At 36.7% G+C, this 25,098-nt stretch overlaps 1 protein-coding gene across 4 annotated transcripts in view; it reads right to left on the reverse strand.

Moving 5' to 3' along the window:
- The window catches only part of RC3H1 (ring finger and CCCH-type domains 1), a 73,357-nt gene that overhangs the window by 15,075 nt on the left and 33,184 nt on the right, over window positions 1-25,098 (reverse strand). For all 4 annotated transcript variants that reach the window (XM_036754081.1, XM_036754080.1, XM_036754079.1 and 1 more), the window contains exons 3-11: window positions 22,654-22,774; window positions 18,438-18,677; window positions 15,764-15,939; window positions 14,640-14,840; window positions 12,220-12,352; window positions 7,199-7,317; window positions 6,133-6,245; window positions 4,392-4,673; window positions 3,864-4,078 (exon numbers count right to left, since the gene is read on the reverse strand). In XM_036754081.1, coding sequence (XP_036609976.1) covers window positions 3,864-4,078; window positions 4,392-4,673; window positions 6,133-6,245; window positions 7,199-7,317; window positions 12,220-12,352; window positions 14,640-14,840; window positions 15,764-15,939; window positions 18,438-18,677; window positions 22,654-22,774 — 1,600 coding nt within the window. The remainder of the gene's footprint in view (window positions 1-3,863; window positions 4,079-4,391; window positions 4,674-6,132; window positions 6,246-7,198; window positions 7,318-12,219; window positions 12,353-14,639; window positions 14,841-15,763; window positions 15,940-18,437; window positions 18,678-22,653; window positions 22,775-25,098) is intronic.

The raw sequence follows: 25,098 nt of genomic DNA on the forward strand, positions 1-25,098 counted from the left end.
GAAGAATACTCACTCTGACCGCTTACCACTGCTCTTTCCCCTAACCTGCTCCAGTGTGGGCTATGCCAGACAGTCAGACTGCTGTGCTCCTCCCCAGGGGCAAAGGCTGGTGATACCACCAAATGCTCCTCCCTCCCCTACTCCTGTCTCACATTTTAGCCCAGGCAAAAAGGTGTTACTATATAACTAATAAATGAAAATTCATTTAAAATTACTACGTATTTCATATTTACCCCAGTCTTTTTATTTTGTATTTATATATATATATATAATTAAAATAACATTATTACAGAGCATATATGTGTGTGTATGCATAGATAGACAGTTTATAAATAAAAAATTTTACTGATGGTGGCATATGATCAAATAAATTTGGAAATAACTTCAAGGCCAGAGGCTTATTGTGTAATGCTACTCAATTACGGCCTTAGAGCCAGGGGATGGGGAAAATGTCTTGCACCAAAGAATCAACAGGCTGACTGTGATGACCACCAGCTCACAGATCTGTAACCCAACTTTTACATGGGCACAGAGATGGAAGAGACACAACAGTGATATAGTTTTAAGCTTCATAAAGGTTACTTTAACAATAATGAGATTGGTTCTTTGAACAAATAGCCAAAAAGGTATACATACACATAAAGGAGTTGAGAGGCTTCAAAACTACTGTCTTAAAAGCAGAGAAGGAAGTGTGCGGTCAGTGCTAGCCACAGTAGCCTGCAAAAATACCCGTAGTCTATTCTGATTTAAGGATGGTCCATTTTCACTGTCCTCAGGTGTCATCTTACATTCACAGACATTAAATTTTAGTGCCATTTTAGGCTTCTTTCTCTATAGTATTCTCAAACCCTGAGAATCATTGTAAAAGACTATTTGTTTAAATTCATTCATATTTTAAAAAACAGGCATACTCTGATAGATGGAGGTCTTATTTGACCTGGATGTGGACCACTGGATAGGACAGGAACACTCTATTTTCTTTCACTAACTCAGTTCTTATTCCAGATTTGCCTGTTTCTTAGCAGTACCACTCTTCTACAAGTCAACCAGGCTTAAAATCTCTTCTGTATCTCTGGCCTCCTCTCTGTCATAACATTTAATCAGTTTCCAAGTGTAATAGATTTGATCGTGTGTGTGTGTGTGTGTACACATCTACATATAGGGGAACCAGGTCTGTGAATTCAGTGATGCAGGAGAATTCTCAACTCCCTTTTTATCAATGCAGATTTGCACCCAAAGAGTCCTAACATCCTCTGGGCCACTGAGGCATTAAATGTCACATGGCCAGCATGGGTCAGAGGGTGTTTCTGATTCTACAACAGGCTATCTACTATATCCCATACATTTTTGATTAGTGTACTCATCTGTGGTCACACAGCTAGTGTCTGGAAAGAGATTAAAACCCGTATCTTTTACTCCATGCCCACAGTAGTAACATCTAGTACAGTTAAAACAGGTGCCACTTATCCAGTACTTAATGTATGCAAAGCAATACACATTATATCATCTGATTCCTCAAAGATGTAAAACTGTAGGAAGAGTTGAAAAAACAAGCTCTGGAGGTGAGAACCCAGATTCAAATCTTGACTCTGACATTTACTAACTGTGTGATTTTGGGCAAGTCATCTGTACAATGAAAGAGGTTTCTAAAACCGTTTCTAAGCAATTCTAAATCCATCATCCTATGATACCACAAACCTGGGGGGTAAGTGTTACTTACAAAGGAAGAATCTAAGAGAGAGGAAAGTCAAGTGATTTGCCCAGGTCAAAGAGCAATTATGTGTTTCTGAAGATGGTTTTTGAATGTGGGTGGGTCTAACTCAAATTTAGCATCCTACCCATTAAACCAGGCACTCCTTCCCCCTCCTCCTGTGAACTAGTCTCTGTCTTGAAAGCATGACAAGTTAGGATGGTCAGCTCCCTGACACAATGCAGCATGAGGTCAGAATTCAGAAAAATCTTGATTGACTAGAACACTGGGGCTAAATATATTATGACTTATTTAATAGGCATAAATGAAAGACTTCACACTTGGGTTTCAAAAGTAAACTTCACAAATAAAAGTAAATTTATCTAAAAAAAAAACAAAAAAAAACCAGATCTAAGGCTCTCAGTGGACTAACTGCAGAGTCAATATAAATCAACAGGTGCTATGGTGACATATGAAGAAGCCAAGGTAATGAATGACTACATTCAAAGAGACACATGGTCCAGTATTGGGGAGCTGCGATTTCTACTGCCGGATCACACCTACAATACCATCTATGTTCAGGCTGAAGTACTATATTTTAGCAAAGACAGGAATAAGTAGGAGAAACTTCCCAATAATCAGAGCTATCCAAGAGTAAATGAGACTGTCTTGGGAGATAGTGGGTTCTGCCTAACAACATTTTGAGCAAAGGCTCGATGACCTAATAGCCATGTGTTGTAGAGGGGAATGTTGTTTAGACCAGGTTGGACTGGGTGGCTGTCCATGTTTCTTCTAGTTCTCTGAAACTCTGGTTGCCCTTTAATTCATCCTATGAGTTGCTGCCAGATTAATATTCCTAACAGAGCTTTGAATATATTTTTCCTCTGCTCAAATACCTTTAATGAGCTTTCACTGACTGACGAATTGAGCTCAACTCCTCAGCTGATATATCATTTCAGCTGTTTCTCAGTAAGGTCACAACCTCACTTTCCAGCCTCAACACACCCCATCCTTAGAGCCAAAATGAACTTCTAACTATTCTCTGAAAAGGACCTACAATTTCCCCCTTTCACACTTTTGCTCTTGTCATTCTTTAGCATAAAATCACAGGATCCCAGAGCTAGAGATGGAACAGGCTTCTAAGATCATAGAATCCAACCCTCAGTTTTTGTAAATGAGGAAACAGTCCCAGAGAAGCCAAGTGACTTGTCCAGTGTTACAAAGCTAGTAAGGAACAGGACTGGAGTCCAGAACCGGGGATGAAGGGAAGGGCATCTTCCTCAGCACTGTCAAATGACACAGTTCCTTTCTGTGTTCAGGGGCAGAGACATCACTTGTCTACAGAAGTAAGAACAAATGCAGCAAACCTCTGCCTCATGTGAGCACTCACGCCTCCTATCCTGAGACCCGAGTGGGAATGCACTGAGAGAATCTGCAGAGAAGTGGACAGTGTAGAACAGGCTAGAAGGAACATGGGGGGACTAAGGAGTTATGCACCCTGGATGGCTGATATTAGATGGAGTTGTCTCCAGAACTGGCACCTTTATAAAGCTTATCCACTCTTTCATACCCATCTCAAAAATCACTTTCGTGACAAAGTTTTTCTTGATTCCCTTAAATGGATGAGATTTCTGGTTCTCTGTATTATTTAACCTCAGGATAAAATGAAGAAGTTGTATTAAATGAATTCAGTGGTCCCTTTCAGGTCTAGACTGATGATTCTATGATTCCTGAAATGCACATACAGTGTGAACTTAGAATATTTGGTTGACTGAGGGGAGAAATATGCTATACTTGCCTAGCACATTGTCCAATACATTATTAATTTTTTAGGCTAAAAGACAGAGTCCAAGATTTAGCAACCTAGAAAACATCCTGTTACCTATTAAGCAGATTTTCCTTACCCTCTTGTTATGACTTGTCATTTCTGTGACTACATGAACACTCCAGATATAACATTACTTAGTAGATTATTTTGGGTTTTAACTCCAGCTCTGTCACTGGTACAACTTAATACAGCTCACTGCATCCTTGTTATTAATTGTATTATCTGTAACCTGTTAATAAACTTTGTCATCTATCTTCATAAAAGATGTGGCAACAATGAACAAAGTACTACTTAACTACTACTCTAAGAGAAAATGGGATACACAAATCAAAGGTGTATTACTACCTGGAGGATATGGTGCTGGCTCAAAAGGTGGAGCAGCCCCTCGAGGATCCTGATAAAACACATCTGCTTGGGGTGCTGAGTATAGCTGGGAACCTCGTGGTACCATGGGAAGAGGTTTGGTAACCGGCATGGAAGGCAGATCTGTTGGTCCCCTAGGGGGTACAGGGTGGGGAGTCACAGGTAAGGCAGAAATGTTCTTGGGTCCAGGTTCCAGTCTAAAAGGAAATGGAAAAAGTGTTAATGAACATTAAGTTGTCTGAAGAAGTTCCCTCCAAGTCAATATACTATATAACAGAGTAAATTTGCATATTCTAGGAAATAGCTTGTAATAATTTGTTAACCCTCTAATAAAAAATAAAGTGGCTTATTTCTCCTATCCTTGTTGCTTTTTTAATCATTAGCTCACAGAAATGCAAGCCACCAGAAAAGAGGAGACTAGTGGAAGAGCTTGAGATTAGAAAATATCCACTGTTCCTTAACCACATGTTTACACACAGGAAACCTCAATCAATGATTAGGAAGCCGTACAGGTCAGGAGGGGATCCAGGAGCACTGCTGCTCAGGTGGTCAATCTTCCCTGGCTTCAGACCAGAGTCGTAGCTGGAGTCCGTCCCTCGGGGGATCAGTTGTGTCACTGTGTTCCCTGCTGACACAATCCCATTCGGCAGGGCAGTAGGTTTTCTGCTGGGCAGGTCCACTGCCCCTTCTTCTGAAAGGATAGTTGCTGAAGGTAGGCCCACCTCATTGAGCTGGCCTAAGGAGGCACTCAGGGGTCTTCTGGGAACCAGACGTTTGTTCATTTTACGAAATCTTCAGAAAAACAAAATCACACACCAAAAAAATTTTAAAAACCAAAAATAAAAAAGTGAAACCACCAACTAAAAGGAATAGCTTTTCACAGACACAATAAGGAAAACTTCCAATTCTTATCATAAATTTTCCAGCAATCAAATTTCTTACAATAAAAACCTGATTGCCACTCCCCCACTTTTGAAATTACCATAAGAAATTCTAACAGAAAATATCTTTTATCTACAAGAATGTGTATGCAGGAAAATAAGCCAAATATATGTACATATTTCATTCAATCTTGCATATGTATTCAATAAATAAATGGTTTGTTGATTGAAACAGTTTTTCGTTAGGGACATTTTGATTAAAGTCAGAAACTCCTTAAAGCTGAAGCATTTTGAATATGTATGTTTTTATCATGATATATATTTTATCATATAATTATCATTTTGTCTACATTTTTTAATCACTGCACCACTCGCATATCATTCTATTATGAAGCATTTTGTTGAACCCCCTACAGAGTATATTGGAGGAATAGAAGAAAAAACAAAAACACCCCCCACCCCCGCCCCGGATCTGAAATAACACTTTTGCTCTATTGTGTTCAATGACTGAACAGGGAAACCACTTTTATTAAATTCCCAGAGGAAAACTACCATAAAGGCACATAAAATACTACTAACCAACTTAATGGACAACTTTGACTAACTGGAAGTGGCAGAATACAATGTTACTTAAGATTAATTTTTTTTTTGTTATTGTTAAATAAGGAACATTCCAATGGTAATAAGAAAACACAACAGGGTAATTTACAGAGACTTATGAAATAAGAAATATGAATAGGGAAAAAAGAAGGAAGTTCCTTTTTGTTGTAGCATGCCAGAAAAAGCCAAACTAGATGTGAGATTAAAGGGTCTAAACTTTACTGTAGTTAAAAATTTAATTCCCACACTACAGCATCCTTCATCCAACCATGAAGAGAAGTTTGTTTTAAAATAGTGATTCTTTTGATACACATTTAAATTTAGAAATAAACCTAAACACAAATAACATGGAATTATCCCAAATGGTTTCCATTTGTGAATACCTGCTATTTTTATCTAAAGAAGAAAGTCTATTCTTTCATTTAGTCTACTGTGAGGGAGGGGGGAAAGCCCTCACTTTTCACAACTGTTTTCCAAAATACTGTCACTATTTTGGGGCTAAAAATTATTCATTTAAGAGAGATATATAAATACAAAGTTGCCCCTTTCTCAGCTCTCCCTAACAACACATCCTCCCCCAATTTGGTTGCTCCTCATTTTAGTAATATTTTTTAAACACATCATATAAAGATAAAAAATTGTATTGTATAATAATCCTTCTGCTAATTTCCTGAGTTTCAAAGGCAAGCACTGCTTCTAACGAAACTCAATATTGTGATAACAGTGATACAACAAAAGTCTGAAGTAATTTCTACAAGATGGACACCTACTTTTCCAATTCATCCTGGGAGTGTGCAAATGTGCAGCTGGCCCCCCGGGGGCACCCTCCTCTCTGTTTCATGTCTCGGCACATGTAAGTTTTATACTTGCTGTGCTGAGGAGGCTAAGGAGCAAAAATAAATTAATTAATTAATCAGTGAAGCATTTAAACAGACGACCTTACAGTTACTGTACAAAGTTTAAGGGCCTTAAAAAGCATTTCTGTCTTTGAAGTAGCAGAAAACAAGAAATAATCATGTCACGCTTTCCATATACTTTAGTATCAAAACAAAGCAACAGAATAATTTTTCAACATATGACCGCAATCTGTGCAACCCCAATTTTTTTCCCAGATTATTAATAGCAGTGAAGCCATTGTAGTCTAGGATTATAAGTATGGTTTTCAATTAGTTGATAATAGCCAATACTGAACAATGTGGAACCTTAATAAATACTATTTAACAACAATGATGACCTTCCCTTAAACCACACCATGCTTCATTAAATATACACTTTAAAGTCTATTTGACACTATTTAGAACATTAAAGCTTTATCAGATAATGCTTCATCAAATTACCAATCTGAAAAAAATCTCATTACAGTAGTTCTATATGGAGAAAAGAGAGGTTTAAAGGCAAGAGATTAAAGATAGTCTACAAACTCTTCAAGTGCAAATACTCTATGACGTAAAGCTAAAATAAATTGGCTGCATTCCATTATTTATTACCAGATTTGGGGATTGTATTCCATCATTCAGGAATGCCACAAAATTTTCTTTTCTTCTTAAAAGAAACAAGATAAAGCTCAAATTTTAGGTGTGAGAGTACTTAACTCCATATTATTCTATATAGCAGACCTTTATTACAAGCTATCAGGAGGTCAATCTTATTGAAATAAGATTTCTAGATGAGCACATAAACCCAGTTTACAAGGATAATAACACAAAAAATGAATTTTTATTTTTTGTCAGTTTCTCAGGAAGTATTGCTGATTCAGTTTTGGAAAATGTTAACCTACTTTTCTTTCTGATGTCTGTGCCTTTGGTGATTCCACTTCTTAATGTCAGTACTCCTTACCTGCTGCTGGTCTGTTCCTTTCTTGCTGTGATTCTGAATATAATCAACCAGTCCATGTACTACTGTGCGCACAGCAACCAATCCATTTTCTAGTTGTTCCCAGGTTGGAGGAGGTGCATCTATGTGGAATACAAGGAAAAAGAACAGGAGCTTTTTATAAGGCTGTACAAACATTCACAAAATTGAATTACAAAAAGGGGCAAAACAATTTTTAACTACAAAAATATGATGCTCAGATATCCAAGAAAAATAAGGCCTTTCCCTACAGTATGTCATTTAACTTTCCATCCAATGTAGAATGATGGAGCAGGGGTTAGCATAAGCTTTTTTCCTTTTAGTTTCAGCAAAATCATTAGCTTGAAAAAATGTAGAGCTTTTTAGGTAAAAACAAGTATCCCGGTATCCCTGGCAGTCACAGTATTGTGAGAAGTACTTCGTGAATCAAACTGCTGTATTTTTTAAAACTACAGGAGATGCTTTTTTACATTAAAAAAAAAATACATTTAACTGGTATCTTCTTACATCACCCACATCTTCTAACGTAACAGCCCAAAGAGATGCTATTTAAAGGAACCCTGAAGTAAAACCTTTTGTTCTTTTTCGATGAAAATAAGCAATCCATTTCTTTGGTGAACCTGGATAACCACATATAAAAAAGGCTTTGTCATTTAGCAGGAAGCTGGTTAATTAAAAAAAAATTTCATGTCAATAAGTTTAAAAGTCGTATTTTTATAGAATCACAGATTATCAGCTGGATGGGAATTCAAGTCACACCTGATCAGAATCCCTGCGGATGACACTTCCACTTTCAAGGCAGGCTGTTGGAACATGTGTTGCAAAACTTACCACAAATCAAGCTGAAACCTGACTCTCAACTGTCAAATGCTTCTTGTTGTGCTTAAGCAGAACAAGCCCAAACCCTCCTTCCATAAGACAGCCCTTTATGCATACAGAGTTCTTAAGTCTTCTCTTTCCTACCCTAACCACCCTCAGTTTCTTTAAACGATTCTCATGTTGTATGGATGGGTGGGTGGATGGAACAAACATTTATTAAGTGCCTACCATGTGTCAGGCCCTGGACCAATAAACCCTTAACAAATATTTCATTTGATTCCCACAACAACTCTGAGAGGCAGGTGCTATCATGATCCCCATTTTACAGCTGAGGAAACTAAAGCGGACATACTGACTTGACAGAGTGACACAACTTATAAATGTCTGAATTTGGATCTGAACTCAGGTTTTCCTGACTCCAGACTCAGAACTCTATCCACTGCACCACCCAACTGCTTCGAAGTGTGGTGGGTACCTCAACAGGAATACAAGGCCACACACTGGTCTAGCTTAGGTAGGACAGAATAAACAAGTTTAGATAGGCCAATGACATATGTAAAAATCCGAAAAGAGAGTTCAGTCACAGATGAAGGAGCTGTTGATGCAACATTGAGAGATTATAAAGAGAACAAAGAGTAAACTAAACGTTAGCATGAGTTCCTGATCTTTTCCAGAATAAGGACCCATTTTTGAACCAAAAAGATTACATAGACCCCCACCATGTGACAGTAGACATTTCAAATACTTAAAATTCACTTGCAGTTTATCAATCAAAACAGCATAGACATACATTTTAAAAAAACATCATGCATAATGAAGCTTCAGACAACTTACAAAAGGTGTGTTCATTTATTAGACTGATTCACAATGTATATGTAGTTGGTGCTAATGCCATAAAGTGGGTTCATGGACCCAGGGCACATAGGCTGGAAACCACTCCCTTGGAACAGTGAACCTCCTTTATGCTGGTCATTTTCCAAGAACTTCAAAAGCTTTTCATTTCTAATTGCTTCAAGTTTGAGAAAGAGCTCATTTTTCTCTTCAGACTAATTCTGCTTAGTTAAAGCAACAATTAGGGCAGTGGAATAATGGACAGAGCACTGCCCTTGAATCAACAAGCATTTATTCAACATTTATTAGGTGCTAGGCACTGGGCTAAGAGCTGTGAATACAAAGATAACAGGCAGTTCAGAATCACAGAGAAAGGCTGACCAGCTGTAGTAGAGGGAGCTCCCAATTTTAAGATCACACCTCTACCCTCTATTCCTAAAGCAAAGACAACTTACTGCGCTGCTACTATAACTGAGGAAACTCAGTGTTAACAAAAAGGTTTGTACTGAAGAACAAAATTTTAAGAATTTTAATACTGATAACATACCACAAACATAGTTCTTTTGTATTATGTTTTTACAAGCTGCATATCAATTTATTGTTTACTAGATGCCGGACACAAGAAATTTAAAGATAAAAAGCACAACAGTCCTGGCCCCCAAGCAATATATTTAAAATAAATACAAGGCAATTTGGGGAGGGGTTATGAGAGAAGAAATGACTTCAAGAATTAGGTAATACCTGAGCTAAGTCTAGAATGAAACCAGAGATTTCAAGAGAGGGAGATGGGAGGTGGAATATCTAGTATGAGAAACAGCAAAGAAGCTAGTATGGCTCAATTATGGGATGGCAGTCATGTGTAAGAAGACTGAAAAAGGAAGGCATTTAACTTACAAATGAAAAAGTTTCTATTTGATCTTAGCGGCATTAAGGAGCCCTTAAGAATTTATTCAGTACACAGTGACATGGTCTGACAAATATCAGAGATGATGTGGAGGTGCAAAGGAAAGTAAGAAGTCAAGGATAACTGCCAAAATTCTGAACCCAAGTGACTTAAAAAGAAGTGTAAGAGAAGTGGGTTTAGGGACAAAGATAATGAGTTTAAACATGGGGCACCCCAGTGTGGAATATCCACTAGGCGACAGGTTACCAGAGTGGGTGACACCACCCCCAGGTACAATTGGGAGGTGTTAAATAAAAATAATGGGGTGCTGGAAGTATAAGGAAAGAGAAGAAAATGTCGAAAAACCATTCACACATTTCATCTGTTGTGCAACAGACAAAGTCGTAGTGATTACACTATTTTCCAAACAAACACACAAAATGCAAGTTATAACCCATTAGCGGTCAAGTCTGCTGACAGATCTTAACAAGCCAAGTGCTGGCAAGTGAGCATGTAGTTCATTGTTGGGAAGTCCAGCATGCATCAGTAGGAATATGTGCATGTAATGACTTGTTTACAATACAGTATTATACATGGTGCAATACTGTATCAAAATTTCAATGCAGAAAAAACCACAAATATTTTAAGTTATTACATTTAAGATGCAACATTCGAAAAAATTTATAGTTTTTTGAATTGACATAAATTCCTCTCCCCCCCCAAAAAAACTGCTAAAGGGTTAGAGAAAGCAGATTTCCAGTGGGACACTGAGTAATTTTTTTTTTAAAGGGAGCAGTAGGCCAAATAAGTTTGGGAACCTCTGTATTGGGCAGTTAAAGATACAAGAATGAAGAGCTCAGGAATAAGAACCTATATATAGAGGCTGTACATTTAAGAAGCTGGATATATAGATTTGGAAGTCATCTGCACAAAGATGATAATTGAACCCATGAGAGATGAAGTCATCAAATGAGAGTGGAGAAAAAAGAACAGATGCCTAAGGATAGAGCCTTGAAGTACACCCAAAGTTAGGGGGGATACAGAGGGAATTCTTGTTTACATATGAGTTTAACTGGATGGCATCTGAGGTCCTTCCAATTCTGAGGGTCTGTGAATGTTAAAAAAAAAATTGTAGACTACTTAAGGGCAGAGACTTTCTTCTATTTCTTTTTGTATGTTTAGAAGACAGCCTGAAAAGTACTAGGTGCTTAATAACTGTTTATTGACTGAATGATTCTTCCATTAGAACGGCCTCCCTTCTCACCTTTACATCTAATTAGAATTTCTCACTCCTTTCAACATTCAGCTCAGGTACCCTTTCCTACAGCAGGCTTTTCCTGAAGTTCCCCAAGATCTTAGTACTCTCTTGTTCCTGAATTTGCCAAAAATTTGCTTTGTTATTTCCCCAACAGAATGGAAGCTCATAGACGGCAGTGATTATTTTGTCTCTCTCATCAGAGTTTAGCCCAATGCTACCAGACACTCAATCAATCAACAATTAAGCACCCACTATGTGCCAGGCACTGTACTAATAAGCACTGGGGATAGAAAAAGAGGCAAAGGTCAGGCCCTGCCCTCAAGGAGCTTACAATATAATGGCGGACACAACACACAAACAAATATATACAAAGCAAGCTACAGACAGGGTAAATGGGAAATAATTAACAGAGGGAAAGCACTGGAATTAGGAGAAGATGGAACTTAAAGGAAGCCATGAAAGTCAGTAATGGGAGTGGAGAATGGAGGGATGAAAGGGCTGAAATGGAAGGGACTTCAGAGGCAGTCTAGCTCCATAGCTAGGCTCCTATAAACAACAAAAAATTTAATCCAACTCAAGGTAAGCAGTTACATCTGTGTACAGCCTAAGGGATTGTCAAGACTGCTTTCTGCAAGCCAGTTTACCTGAATTGTCATATTGCCACTTCCTTTAAGAAATACTGATTATATTGCCTACATGGCTGAGACTTGCATATTAACAGTATTACCACCCTCTTCCCTCATGTGAACTTTGTAAAATTATGTATGGAATAGTAATCAACTTTTGCTCTTTCTAATAAAGACATTGAAAAGTGCTCCCTCTCCTCCCCACAAAAAAAATGCCCGGAGTGTCAGAGGAGAAAAGGTCACATACTGGAAAGATGCTGCAAAGGCCTTGGCAACAACTTGGATAAGCGAGTGAGAGATGGTAAGGAGTCAAGGATGACACCGATGTTGTGAGCCTGGGGAACCTGGAGGATGGCTCCCCTTCACAGCAATAGGGAAAGTAGGAGGAGGAAGGGTTTAGAGAGAAAGATGTCTACCGAATGTTCAGTCTAGAGGTCAGAAGAGGGGCTAAGAAAGGATAGATAGACTTGAGAATCATCAGCATAGAGATGGCAATTAAATCCATAGAAGCTGATGAGATCACCATCTCAAGCAGTGTAGTATATAAAGGTTAGCTATTGTTATCATTATTAATTCCAAGAGAATTTACCTGGACTGGGGTCAATATTTGCTAACAGTTCCAGATGGGGTCGCAGGCGGTTCAAGTTCGCAGGGTCACCAGTCCTCTGAAGAGCAATTGTTAGTTCCTGAACGCTCTGTGCAAATGAGGCTGGGGTCTGCAACTTAAAAAAAGATAAATATTAACTTTCCCAAAGGTCAGACAACCTTTTTCATTTCCAAAGGAAAACCTTTTATCATTCATTTTTGTGGTTTACTGCATTTCATTTTTTCACCTGAGGGAAAGATTCACTTTGTTATCAAATTCCTTCCAACAGTAGTTAATCAGAATGTACAATCGGCCATTCCCCAAATAGTCAAAAGATATAAATAGGTAAATCACAAAAAAAGAAATAAATTACCAATAACTACTTGAAAAATTATTTAAACTGCAATAATTATAGAAATCTTCATTAAAAACAACTTCTGAGACCTATTACATATCCACATACTTGGCAGATAGCTAAAAATTTTTAAGTTCAGCACTGGTGGGACTGTGGACAAACAGGCATGTTACATTATTGGTGGAGTTGTGAACTGATGGCAATCTTTCTGGAAAAGCAATATGGCATTATGTGGCCAGAAATAAAAAAGAAATTATTAAGCATCTACTATATGCTGGCATTATAGTAGGCAATGAAGATGAAAAAGGCCAAAAATGAAACAGGTTCTGCCATCAGCATGCTTCCTATGTATACATACAAAATATCTATAAAATATAAGGTATTTTAGGAGGAACTAGCAGCTTATGTGAGAGTGAGAGTGGTGTTTGAAATGCCCCTTGAAAGAAACCAAAGATTTTAAGTACAGGAGAGGAAGGAAGGCTTTCTAAGCATGGGGGTAGCCTATGCAAAGGTGCAGAAAACAAGAACAAGGCCAGTTTGGCTGAACTGTACAGTGAATTAAGGGGAATAATATCTGATAAGGTTTGGAAAGAGTTAGGTGTATATACTTTAAATGCCAAACAGGAGTTTACATTTTATCCTAGAGTTAACAAGAGCCACTTGAATTTACCAAGCAGGCACATGAAATGTGTGCATTAGAACTATCTATACCTCTTCTGATCCAACAGATCCCACTACTAGTACTATATTCTAGAACTCTATAAAAATATTCAATAGTAACAGTTAATAGTAATAGCAAATCACTGGAAGACTGTATTCACGTGAAAAAAATTGTAGCATATTAATGCAAAGAAATATTGTTGCACCTCAAGAAGTGACAAATATGAAGATATGCAATAAGATCTATGTAAAGTAGTAAAGTAGTAGTAAAGAATCAAAAGAAAACAATTTACACATAGGAAAAATGTTACAGAAAAATGACAAGTAAAATTCAGAAAAAGACACATAAGAAAAGGTAGTTAGTTCTAAGAGGGGACAAATGAGCATGATCTTAATAATTAAGTTAATATACATTTTTTCAAACTGTAATACAAGTTTATAATTGCATATATTTTAAAATCTGCACTTTAATGTTTTTGTTCTTAATCATTCAATCTCTGCCCACGACGAGCATGGAGACTAAACAGACATTTATACTACTTCCTTTAAAGTGGTGACACACTGCACTATTACTGAAGAAAAGATATGATCTTGAGAAAGTGACAGGATCTTCTTACTTAGCGGCATTAAGCAGTCATAATTCAAAATCTTTCTAATCATAAAAGAATCTCAATGAAGAAATAAGCGATAAGAACAAATTATAACCCTCAAAGCTTCAGAGCATATGTAAGAATTACCACTTTATTCACTAATCCAAATATGACCTTTTCTTTCTGCAATTAATATGAAAAGATCTCTCTGCCTAAAGTTCAAGAGATAATAAATAAGTCAGAGATAAAATCCACATCTGATAGATGGTCTATTTAGATTTAAAAGTTAATTATAAAACTAGAAAGCAAAACAACAAAAGCTTCTCTTTTCCAAGTTTCACAGGTTCCATAGAGTTTACTCGATGCACCAAGGAAATAATTCCAGAACTGTGACATTTGTGGCACTTATGAGGAGGAATATTTTGAAAGAAGTCGCCATAACCATACACCAATTACAGACAGATCTTTCAAATGCGGTTTTTACCAAATCTCTACGGTCAGTAATTGTACCTAAACTCTACAATTATTTACCTATGTATAGCCTATATACTATATAGTATATTTAATATATTTAGATAACTGAATAATGAAATTTTAAAAGGAAAAGAGGGATTAAAACAAAGTAAGCTCAGTAGACAATGGAACCTAAGGAATAAACGCTGATATTGATCAAATTTTCTGTCCATAAAAGTAAATGTTTACTATAGAGAACCATGAGAAAATGAAACCTAGCTGTATAAAATGTGAATTGTTTGCTTTCCAAGTAACTAAAGCTTAAAGATAAGTCAGCTATAATAAGGAACAAAAAGAGACTTTACCTTGTCAATAATGGACTGCATGTGGGATTTGTGTGATTGGTCTCCATAAAGAAGAGAAGACCATTGGTCTGGGGCAATGCGCAAGCCTGCCTCCATGGCAATCTGAACTATCTGGGAATCGTGTTCCCGACGAAGAGCTTCATATGTCCTAAATTCCTCCTTCAATTGCATTAAGGAGGAATCCTCATCACGTTTTGTCACCTGAGAAGAGACGTACAACATAGACACACAGACACACACACAATTCATGGTTATAATATATATGTATAAACATATATAATATGTATTAAACAAAATTCTGTTTATGACCACCATACTGCAAAATGCAAACATTAAATTTATCCTTCTGCTTCAAGAAGTTTTTATTTTCAAATGTCATGGTTTCATAAAAATTTACAATAGGAAGAATGAATAAACATAGCCAAAGGAATTTACCAGTGCCAAGGAAACACTATTTCAAGAGGGGCTAGTGACAAGAAGGCAGGAGAATCGTCACTGTAATATCTGTTAGAAAAGGTTTTGTTTTTCATCTTTGAGCAGAAGAGGCAGGATAAAATAAATGCTTGTTAAATGAAAAATCAAGCATTTATAAAGCATCTTTAAGATTTGTTAAGTGCTGTATCATTTGATCTTGTTTTAAAAGAAAATTAATGTTGACATTTTTATTTCTTAATAACTTCATTAGATTAATTCATCTCAAATCTTAAAAATGTAACATCCTCTTTACCAACTGAATTAGACTTTGTCAAAGCTTTGACAACTCGAAAAGACAAATTCCAAATTCTAGCCCCACCTATACTAAATAAATCTACTGCTTTGCAATTTCACATGCAAAGAACACTTTTAAATACAGATAAAGCTACTTTTGAAAAAGTGTTTGTTTTCTACCAGGATAAATCCCATTTTAACAAATATCTCCAAGATAGAAATTTTTATATAGCAAAAAATTTCTAAGGCCCAGTTTGGTCAATTTTGAGTAATATTTAATATACTGTCCTATAATCACACAAATAGTGAAGACTTTCAAAGATCATTCAGGTAGTCTTGATTTATTTAACATTTCTGTAGGCAGGAAGAGAACATGTTTCTTGAAACTCAGCACCCAATTTATAGAAGTTTTGTACCTTGAAACAGGAGGCTCTGTACAATAGCTGAACAACATGTCCAATGCTGGTTTTTGAGGCCTGAGGAAATCGTGGCTCCAATCTTTGCACCACAAATAGAACCAAGACTTTCCGAGACAAAGCAGATCCATCTTCCAAGGCCAGCAGGACCAGCTTCAGGGCTTCCTCCTGCATTGCTGGGAAGTCAGGTAAAAATAAAATTTTATTCTGTATTGTCATGGGAAAATTCTTGTAGGGTCTCAGGTCTGATGCTTAGTACAAGTATCACATTCCCTCCAAGTTTGGACAAAGTTCTCCACAAGACAGGAAGTCGTAAAATCTTAAGATCAGAAAAGGACGTTAGATGTTAACTAATAAAACTCCCTACCAGAAAAATTCAATTCCTCCATCTATGTATAAACTCTAAGAAACAAAAAAGAACGCAAAGACCAGCCATACCCATGGGGCATGGCAAATTTATTCACATAACATCACCTTTGCAGAATCATATCTGGGATTCTAACTAAAATTAAGATGGAAAAAACAGTGGTAGAATTACAGTCAAAGGAAAAAAAAAACAAATCATTATGTATTTAATCCAATTCCACCCTATGCAGAGTTGAATTTTATGTTGCACTTGCAACTTTTATTTCTACTTCTCTGGACTAAGTTTAGTAGCAATCACCTGGTTCTACTTTCTTGCCGAGGCAATTGCTTCTCAGGACTAAGTTCACTTATTCTCATTACCTCAGCATTTCTATCTTGCTGTATCATAATAACAACCATGTTTTTTGGAATTTACACTGCAGAAAATTAAATTAAAATGACTTCTCCAACCAACCTAATGAATTTGCAACCCAGAGGTTGCCTAAAATAAAGGAAACAAATTACTTTTTTGCCTTCGTGGTCCAGTAGCTACACAAAAAGAATTTTTGACAGGAAAAGAGACTGTCCTCTTATTCTTAATTACTTATCAACCAAATGTATTGTTTGTTGGTAAGGGAACAAGAGCTGTATGGGTAGCTAAGCAAACAAAGCCCAAAGCCTTTTCTCTTCTTTGTAGTCAGTCTTATACCAAAACTTCACTAACAAAGACTACTGGTATAGTAATTCTCCATCTTGGAGCTATACAGATAGTGGTGGTGCTGTCCATGGGGCCCTTGGGTTATATTAGAGACTCCATCTTTCCCAATGCATCATTGGGAAAATTTAAAACAAAATTCATTTACACCTAAAAACATGCTGTTAAATTGTTGTTCAGTCATTCAATTATGTCTGACTCTTCATAATACCACAGACCACAGCAAGTCAGGCCCATCCTTCCTCCACTATCTTCCAAAGTCTGTCCAAATTCATGTCCATTGCTTTCGTGACACTATCTACCCATCTCATCCTCTACTGTCCCCTTCTTTTGCTTTCAATTTTCCCCCGTATCACAGTCTTTTCCAATGAGTCCTATCTTCTCATTATGTGGTCAAAGTATTTAAGCTTCAGCTTCAGTATTTATCCTTCCAATGAACAGTCAGTTAATTCATTTAAGTATTGATTAATCTGATCTCCTTGCTGTCCAAGAAACTCTCAATTGTCTTCTCCAGCACTACAATTCAAAAGCAAGGATTCTGTACTGCTCAGCCTTCCTTATGATCTAACTCTCAGACATACATTACTGCTAGAAAAACCACAGCTTTGACTATATGGGCCTTTGTGGGCAAGGTGATGTCTGTGCTTTTTAGTATGCTATCAAGATTTGCCATAGCTTTCCTTCCAAGGAGTGTCTTTTAATTTCATATCTGCAGTCGCCATCTACAGTGATCTTTGAGCCCAAGAATATAAAATCTGACACTAGTTCCATTTCTTCTCCCTCTAATTGCCAGGAAGTGATAGGACAGGATGTCATGACCTTAGTTTTTTTTTTTTAAATGTTCAGCCTCAAGCCATTCTTTTCATTTTTTTCTTTCACCATCATCAAAAGGCTTAATTCTTCTTCACTTTCTGCCATCAGAGTGGTATCATCTACATATCTGAGACTGTCAATATTTCTACCAGCACCTTTAATTATAGCTTTTAAATGACATTCCACGTATATTTTGAACAATTATGTTCAACTAGTAAGTAACTTGGAAAAAAGCTGTTACTGCTGCAATTCTGAGCAGTAAACATCTCTCAGAAAAACTAAAGCATTTTGTTTCTAAGAAGAGGAGAAGCCCCTGGGGACAACACCAAGACAAATGGATATTTTGAAAAGATTAGATAAGCAAGAGTAGTGGGAAGTGACAGATGATATCACTGTGAGATATCAAAAGAACTACATTTCTACAGCAACTTGGAGTCTGCTTACAGAGACACACAGTTTCAAATACCTCAGTACCATCACTATTATAGCACAGTACAGCAAACGTCATTGAGTAACTGAAGACAGATTAAATCATAGTAACATTTGGTAAATTTTAAGAAAACAAAGAAGTACCTAACAAATAGTAAATAAAATCCATCCAAACTGAATAACAAATTTGAGAAAGTTTTAGTATTTAATAGGGCTAAACTTCAGTTTTTTGCAAAACTCAATTATAACTGCCTCTGTAAAATTTTAAAACAAGACCCTCTGGAAATCCATCTCTCTCTGGCCCTTCCAGACAAGATTTTAAGAACTAATAAAGATGAATGATATCTACACATATGTCTCTACATCATTTACCTGGTCCAAGGAACTGGCAGCCCCTGGCCCTGACTGCTGCCCAAAGATTTGAAGAAAGTTGTTGAGGATTCTGGTGCTGGAGGATTAGTTCTGTGACAGTCCGTTCACCTAAAGATCGAGCTGCCCTCATGGCACGAATCCGACCTTCTTCTTCCACTAGCTGGCAGTGGACTAACGTCACCAATTTCCTCTGCATCGGGCGGCTCAGAACACTCTGAGTGGTGCTGTTCAGACCTACTCCTTTAAAACACAACATAAAAATTAATCTATAGACTGGAGAGTACTCTAGCAATCATAAAACTGATCCTAACTTTGATTAAGTGGTAACACAGTTAAAATTATATTCTAAGACTACGTGTAAGCCACTAGACTACATATATTACAACTCACTGATACCACCATTAGGCCTTTACCACAAAGAGATCAAAAAGGAAAAGAAACTATATGTACAAAAAATTTATAGCAGTTCTTTTTCATAGTGGAGAAGGACCAGTACCATAGGACTGATAATGAACCACTAAAAGAAAGATAATGGACTCAAGATGCAAAATAAGAAATAAATTTTTGGATATGGCCAAAGTGGGAATTTGTTTTACCCAAGTTGTTTTTATTTTAAAAAGGATCTTTCTGAACTTTATTTTTCCAGTTTTTCCCCAAAACTAGGAGGAGGGAGGAGGTAGAAGAGAAAGAGAGTCCCCGGAGCATCTTTTTAAAAATGCTCAAGAGAAAAGAAGGAAGACCAGAATAATTCACAGACAAGGAGAATGGATTTGAAATTTAAGTGTTTACTTTACTATGCATGTAGGGTGCATATAATATTATGTACATAACAGAGACTCACAATTTTATGTATTGTATGTGAAAATATCCATTTTATCGATGGATAAGTTTGGAATAAAAAAATTAATTTAAAAAAAAAAGAACCCACCTGTATCCTAAGGATGCTACAGAAAGAGTGACAATTATATAAAAATATTCTTGGTGCTTTTGCAAAATATCTTTGCTACTACTATACACAGTGTTAAAAACACAGTAGATGCCCACTGATTCAGTGATGACTACAAAAATTATGGTACGTGAATACAGTGTTGTGGCACAGTAACAAGGTAGTATTACTGAGCCATAAAGAAAAATAGGAAGAATTTAAAGAAATATGAAAAGACTTAGAAGAACTGACAGTGTGATGCAGGGACCATACATGACTACAGTATTGTCAATGGAAAAAAACAACAAAAAATGTGACTCTCAACCCTGTGTAATTATTATTGCCAAGCTTGGTCCTGGAAGACGTTCCTCGCTACCTTTGCAGAGATGGAAGATGACTGTGCAATACTGCCTATACTGTCAGTTCTTATCAGTCTTCCCATGTTTCTTTGAATTCTTCATATTCATCTTTTCTTGTGGCTCAGATTAGCCATTCCCCAATCATTTTGCAATATAACAAAAAACTAGAGTAACCCCAAAGGCCATGAATTAGGGAGCACCTGAATTAACTGTGAAATAGTGTAAAGTAACAATTAAAAATAAATCTGATTAATAAAAAAAACCTGGAAAGACTTATGAGAGATACATAACAAGGAGAGCAGAATTAGTATACATGCAGACTGCCACTATATATAAAAGAACAAGACTTAATGGTATGCCCACACAGAGGAGATAAAAGATTGTTACTCCTATTATTTTAAGTATATTTTTGTTTTTTTTAAAAATGTAAACACTTTGGCTTTTATGGTTTATTCCCCCTGCAGAAGTAACATATAGCATTAGATAGAGGGCCAGCCTCAGAACCAGGAAGACCTGGGCTCAATGCCTACCTCTGACACATAACCTATGTGACCTTGGATTTATCACTTGACTTTCTCAGGGCTCTAACCTAATAATAAGTGACAAAAATAAAAATAAACAAATTAGCTAAAAAAATGTAGGGACTGTTTTTGCTTTTCTCTTTGTATGCTCAGCACCTTAGGCATTCTCTGGCCCATAGTAAGTGCTTAATAAATACTGGATAAATGGGAGAGGAAAAAGGTGGAGAGGAGATTGCACAGATACTCATAAAAAAAAGTCATAATTTTAAAAAAAAATGTATAGAAAATGGAAGCAAGATCAAACATAAAGGATGACTGTAACAGTGAGGTATAGGCCTGTGATGATGATGATGATGATTCTAACACCAGCAGTGCTGAAGCTCAGAATGATGAGACTGACAAGGAATGCTAAGGACAAGAGTTGTTCTTTTCAAACTATAGAAAAATAAAGTAGGATCAACCAATTCCACAAATATTTATTATGGGACTACTCTACGCCAACTTCTGAGCAAGGTGTTTGGGATCACAGATGTAAGTGTGCTCTGTGGGGGAGGGCACATTCCTAGAGATACAATCTTTCATTCTCATTTTGTTCTGCTTTCTTCACAAAGGAGAAGGACAGGTTGACAAGAAAAGGTAGAACAAAAATGGCCAAGAGGGAAGTGAAACACAAAATGAGTAAGAGGGCACTCTTGGCCCTTGATGAATTTACATCTACAGGACTAAAGGAATCATATCCCCAAACTTGACAAATCTGACTAGTGAACCACACCTAAGGATTTTTGCAGAATTAGAAAAGAACTACTGTTCTGACTTTCAAGAAAAAAGATGACAACGGAGCCTACTCAAAAAAACCAAACAGGCTAGTGAGGTTAAGGTTAATTTCTGACACTTTTAGAAAACATTATTAAAGGGATGATTATTGGACACGTATAAAAGAGAATATGGGAAATCCACCTAGAAAACAGGTCAAACCAGACAAAACCTCATTTCCCTTTTTTTTTTGGGGGGGGGGGGACGACAAGGAGTGACTGCAGCATAGGACGGTGACTGTGAAGTCAGATGACCACCGTGCCATTCCTGTCTCTTGGGAGAGCCACTTAATCTCCCTGGGTTTCTAAATCCCCTACAGCAGGAGATCTACAATAACAACATTTGAAAAAGTCCAACATCTTAATCTTAGAAACAAGATGGGAGAGATGGCCTGACTGCAAAAGTAGTCCTTAACTGTTTGATATTGGTTAGCAGTACAGATCACAAGCTTAATAAATCTAGAGATGACACAAAGTTAGGAATAGCTAGCTCAAATATTAGGTGACTGAACTGCAATAAAAAAAAAAAAGATTTCTATGGACTAGATCATTGAGCCAAATTCAGTAACATGAAATTTAAAGGGAATAATAAGCCTAGGATCTTATAGCTGAGTTAAAAAAATTTTTACTTTCTAAGATGAGAGAGGATTTCAATTAAGGTACTATATAAGCTGAAACAAAACAAAACATCTAAATGTTATATGGAGGATAACATGGAGGACGCAATAAGATATTCAAAGTGTTCAGGGTAAGGGCATTAAATCTTATTCTTCTCTGGCCTGGCCAATGCTGTGTCCAGTTCTGGGTGACACATTTCAAGAAGGGATTAGAAGCTAGAAAATGACAAAGGTGAAAAAAACCAGCAAATGATATGAGGATCAGATGACTGAAATGGGGATGCTTAGCTTAGAACAGAAAAGAGGGTGACATAAAAGCTGTCTTCAAGGGAAAGAAAGAAGCATTTATTAACCACTTACTATGTGCCAGGCACCATGTGAGGGCCTTCACAAATATAATCTTATTTAGCTGCTAGTATTATCCCTGTTTTACAGCTGAAGAAGCTGATGCACAGATGAAGTGCCCAGTGCCACACAGCTCATAAACTCCAGGCCCAGCATTCTACGCATTATATGGTGTCACCTATCTACCTAAGATACCTAGCCGAAAGGGCTGTAACATGCAAGAAGAATCTAAATCGTTCTGCTTGGCCTCACAGTACAAAATAAAAAAAGAATGGACAGAAGTTACAGAAAAGTAGCTTTCAGTTTGATAGCAAGAAAGGCTTCCAAATAATTAGGCTTATCCAAAAGTGTAATGGATTGCCTCATACAAAGCTAGAGGGTTAGCCAACACACTGGTTGATGGTCAGAATCCCCACCACCCAAAAAAAGTCTCCAGGCTTTCACGTTAAAATTCATTGTTACTAGTGTTTTCTAAAAGTTGTGTTGTGCAATGGATTTGGATTTACAAAAATAAGTAGGTCAAATAGTAGAAAATTATCTTTAGGACTTCTATTAAAATCATTTGGAAAATGAGAATAGTTACCGTTCTTTCTAAAATTCCTCATAAGAAGAATCTGACCAACTATGGAAGACTCACCTCGCGCACTGCTGAGTGGTTTCAAATACAATGCTAATTCCTCTACACATTTCTTCGCTTCCTCATAATGTTTTGTATCTTCTACCCCACTACACAAAGTAATGGGCTGCTGCTCAGGGACCTGCACATCAAACAGGACAGGTTACCTAATATATTCCCATGCCACCAACACTTATCAGCTTATTATTTCAGATGCATATAACCGGTCTTCTTAAAAGTGACGATATACTACCAGTAGCTCTAAAATGAATTTGTCGATCAACTGCCCCATTGTTACGTTCACCAACCCTGTGACCTGCTAAACAAAAGAAACCTTCCCTGGCCACCACCTCTATCTCCCCTATTAGAATCCATACCCTTTGAGAGCAGGGATTGTCTCACTTTGTATTTCTATCCCCAGTACTTTGCACAGTGTTCAATGTGTATTAAGTGGCTAAAAGACACTTTTTTATTTATCTCTCTAAATATGAAAAGGTGAGAAAGTCCAGAGAGGTGTTTTAAGTCTAAGATGCTGTCTATAGAAATTCTGAAATTCCATTCACACATGGAAGACTGTCTAAAAAGCACTTCGATGTCCAAACATTACATCCACATAGAAATTCTAACATGACAAATAACAAAACTTTTATACAATAGCTGTATTTTGGTATAGCACTATTTTTCTTTGAGATTTTACCATTCCTTTTTACTGCATTATTATTCATATGGCCTTCCACATTAGTAACATTAAATTACCATGGACTTTCCGCATCTTTCTTGTCTCTTACATACAATTACCAAACTGTTTTTCATTTCAAGTCAACAAGGCAATAAAAGAGACTCAAAATGGTCTAACAGTTCAGAACTTGGAGAAAGGGCTGGGGACATCAAAAAAAATTCATAAAGGAGATAATATTTGATCTGGACTTTGAATGCTTGTTACAATCTAAAGAAGCTGATTTAAAGGAAAGAGTATTTCATAAAGAACATAGTAAACCAAAAGACAGGGAGAGAAAAGTAAAGGGCTTATTTGGAAAAAGTAATGAAAAGTCTAAGTCAAAGAAACTTTTTTTAGGCTATTATTATTTACAATGCACTCTGTCAAATAACTGTGATGCAAGGGCAAACATGACTGCTATCCTTATGGATGTACAACATAGAAGTTGGAGAGAAGGGCGAGTTACCATAGAAAGAGAAATAAAAAAGAAAGAATCATTAAAAAATGAAAGATTTTCACGACTAGTGGTGTTCCATTGGAAAGGCTAAATTTGAAGAATTAGTCTTAGAATAACAGAACCTCCATGAAGGACAAACACTAGTACTAAACAAGGAATTAACCCTAAAAGAACATATTATTACCTTAACCACACAAATAAGAGAACCAGTTCAACATGTCCAGCGAGTTATGGTTAATTAAAGCAAATGACCATAATAATTTTGTGTTGATAAACACAAAGATCCAAGCTTTTAGGACAAAATCTCACTTTCACAAAAACTGCTGGGAAAAATGATAAACAGTATGGCAGAAACATCTCACACTGTGTACCAAGATATGGTTAAAATGGCTACATGATTTAGACATAGAGGGTGATACCATAAGCAAAATGCATGGAATAGCTTACCTGTCAGATCTATGGATAAGGGAAGAATTTAGAACCAAAGAAGAGACAGAGAGCATTATGAAATGTAAAATGGATAATTTTCATCATATTAAATTTAACAGATTTTGCCCAAACAAAACTAATGCAACCAAAATTAGAAGAAAACTGGGAAAAATTTCTTTACAATCAAGTACCTCTGATAAAGGCCTAATTTCTCAAATTCTCAGACAAGTGAGTCGAATTTATAAGACTACGAATCGTTCCCCACCTGAAAAATGGTCAAAGAGTATGAACAGACAGTTTTCAGGCAAAGAAATCAAAGCTATCTATAGTCATATGAAAAAATACTCTAAGCAACTATCCATTAAAGAAATGCAAATTACAACAACCCTGAAGTACCACCTCACACAGATCAGACTGGCTAATGTGACAGAAAAAGAAAAATGAAAAATTTTGGAGGGGATGTGGAAAAACTGGAACAGACACTAATACACTGTTGGTGGAGTTGTGAACAGATCCAACCATTCTGGATAGCAATTTGGAACTGTGCCCAAAGGGCTATCAAATGTGCATACCCTGTGACCCAGGAATACCACTACTAGGTCTATATTGCAAAGAGATTTTTAAAAAAAAAGAGGGGGAAAGGACATATTTGTACAAAAATATCTATAGCAACTCTTTTTGTGGTGGCAAAGAATTGGAAATTGAGAGGTTGCCATCAACTGGAGAATGGCTAAACAAGTTGTGGTATGACTGTAATGGAGTATTATTGAATTATAAAAAAATGACAAGCAGAATGATTTCAGAAAAATCTGGGAAGGTTTACACAAACTGATGCAGAGTGAATTGAGAAGAACCAGGAGAA

The sequence above is a fragment of the Trichosurus vulpecula genome, chromosome 4 (assembly GCF_011100635.1).
Source record: "Trichosurus vulpecula isolate mTriVul1 chromosome 4, mTriVul1.pri, whole genome shotgun sequence".
In the NCBI taxonomy this organism is placed as follows: domain Eukaryota; kingdom Metazoa; phylum Chordata; class Mammalia; order Diprotodontia; family Phalangeridae; genus Trichosurus; species Trichosurus vulpecula.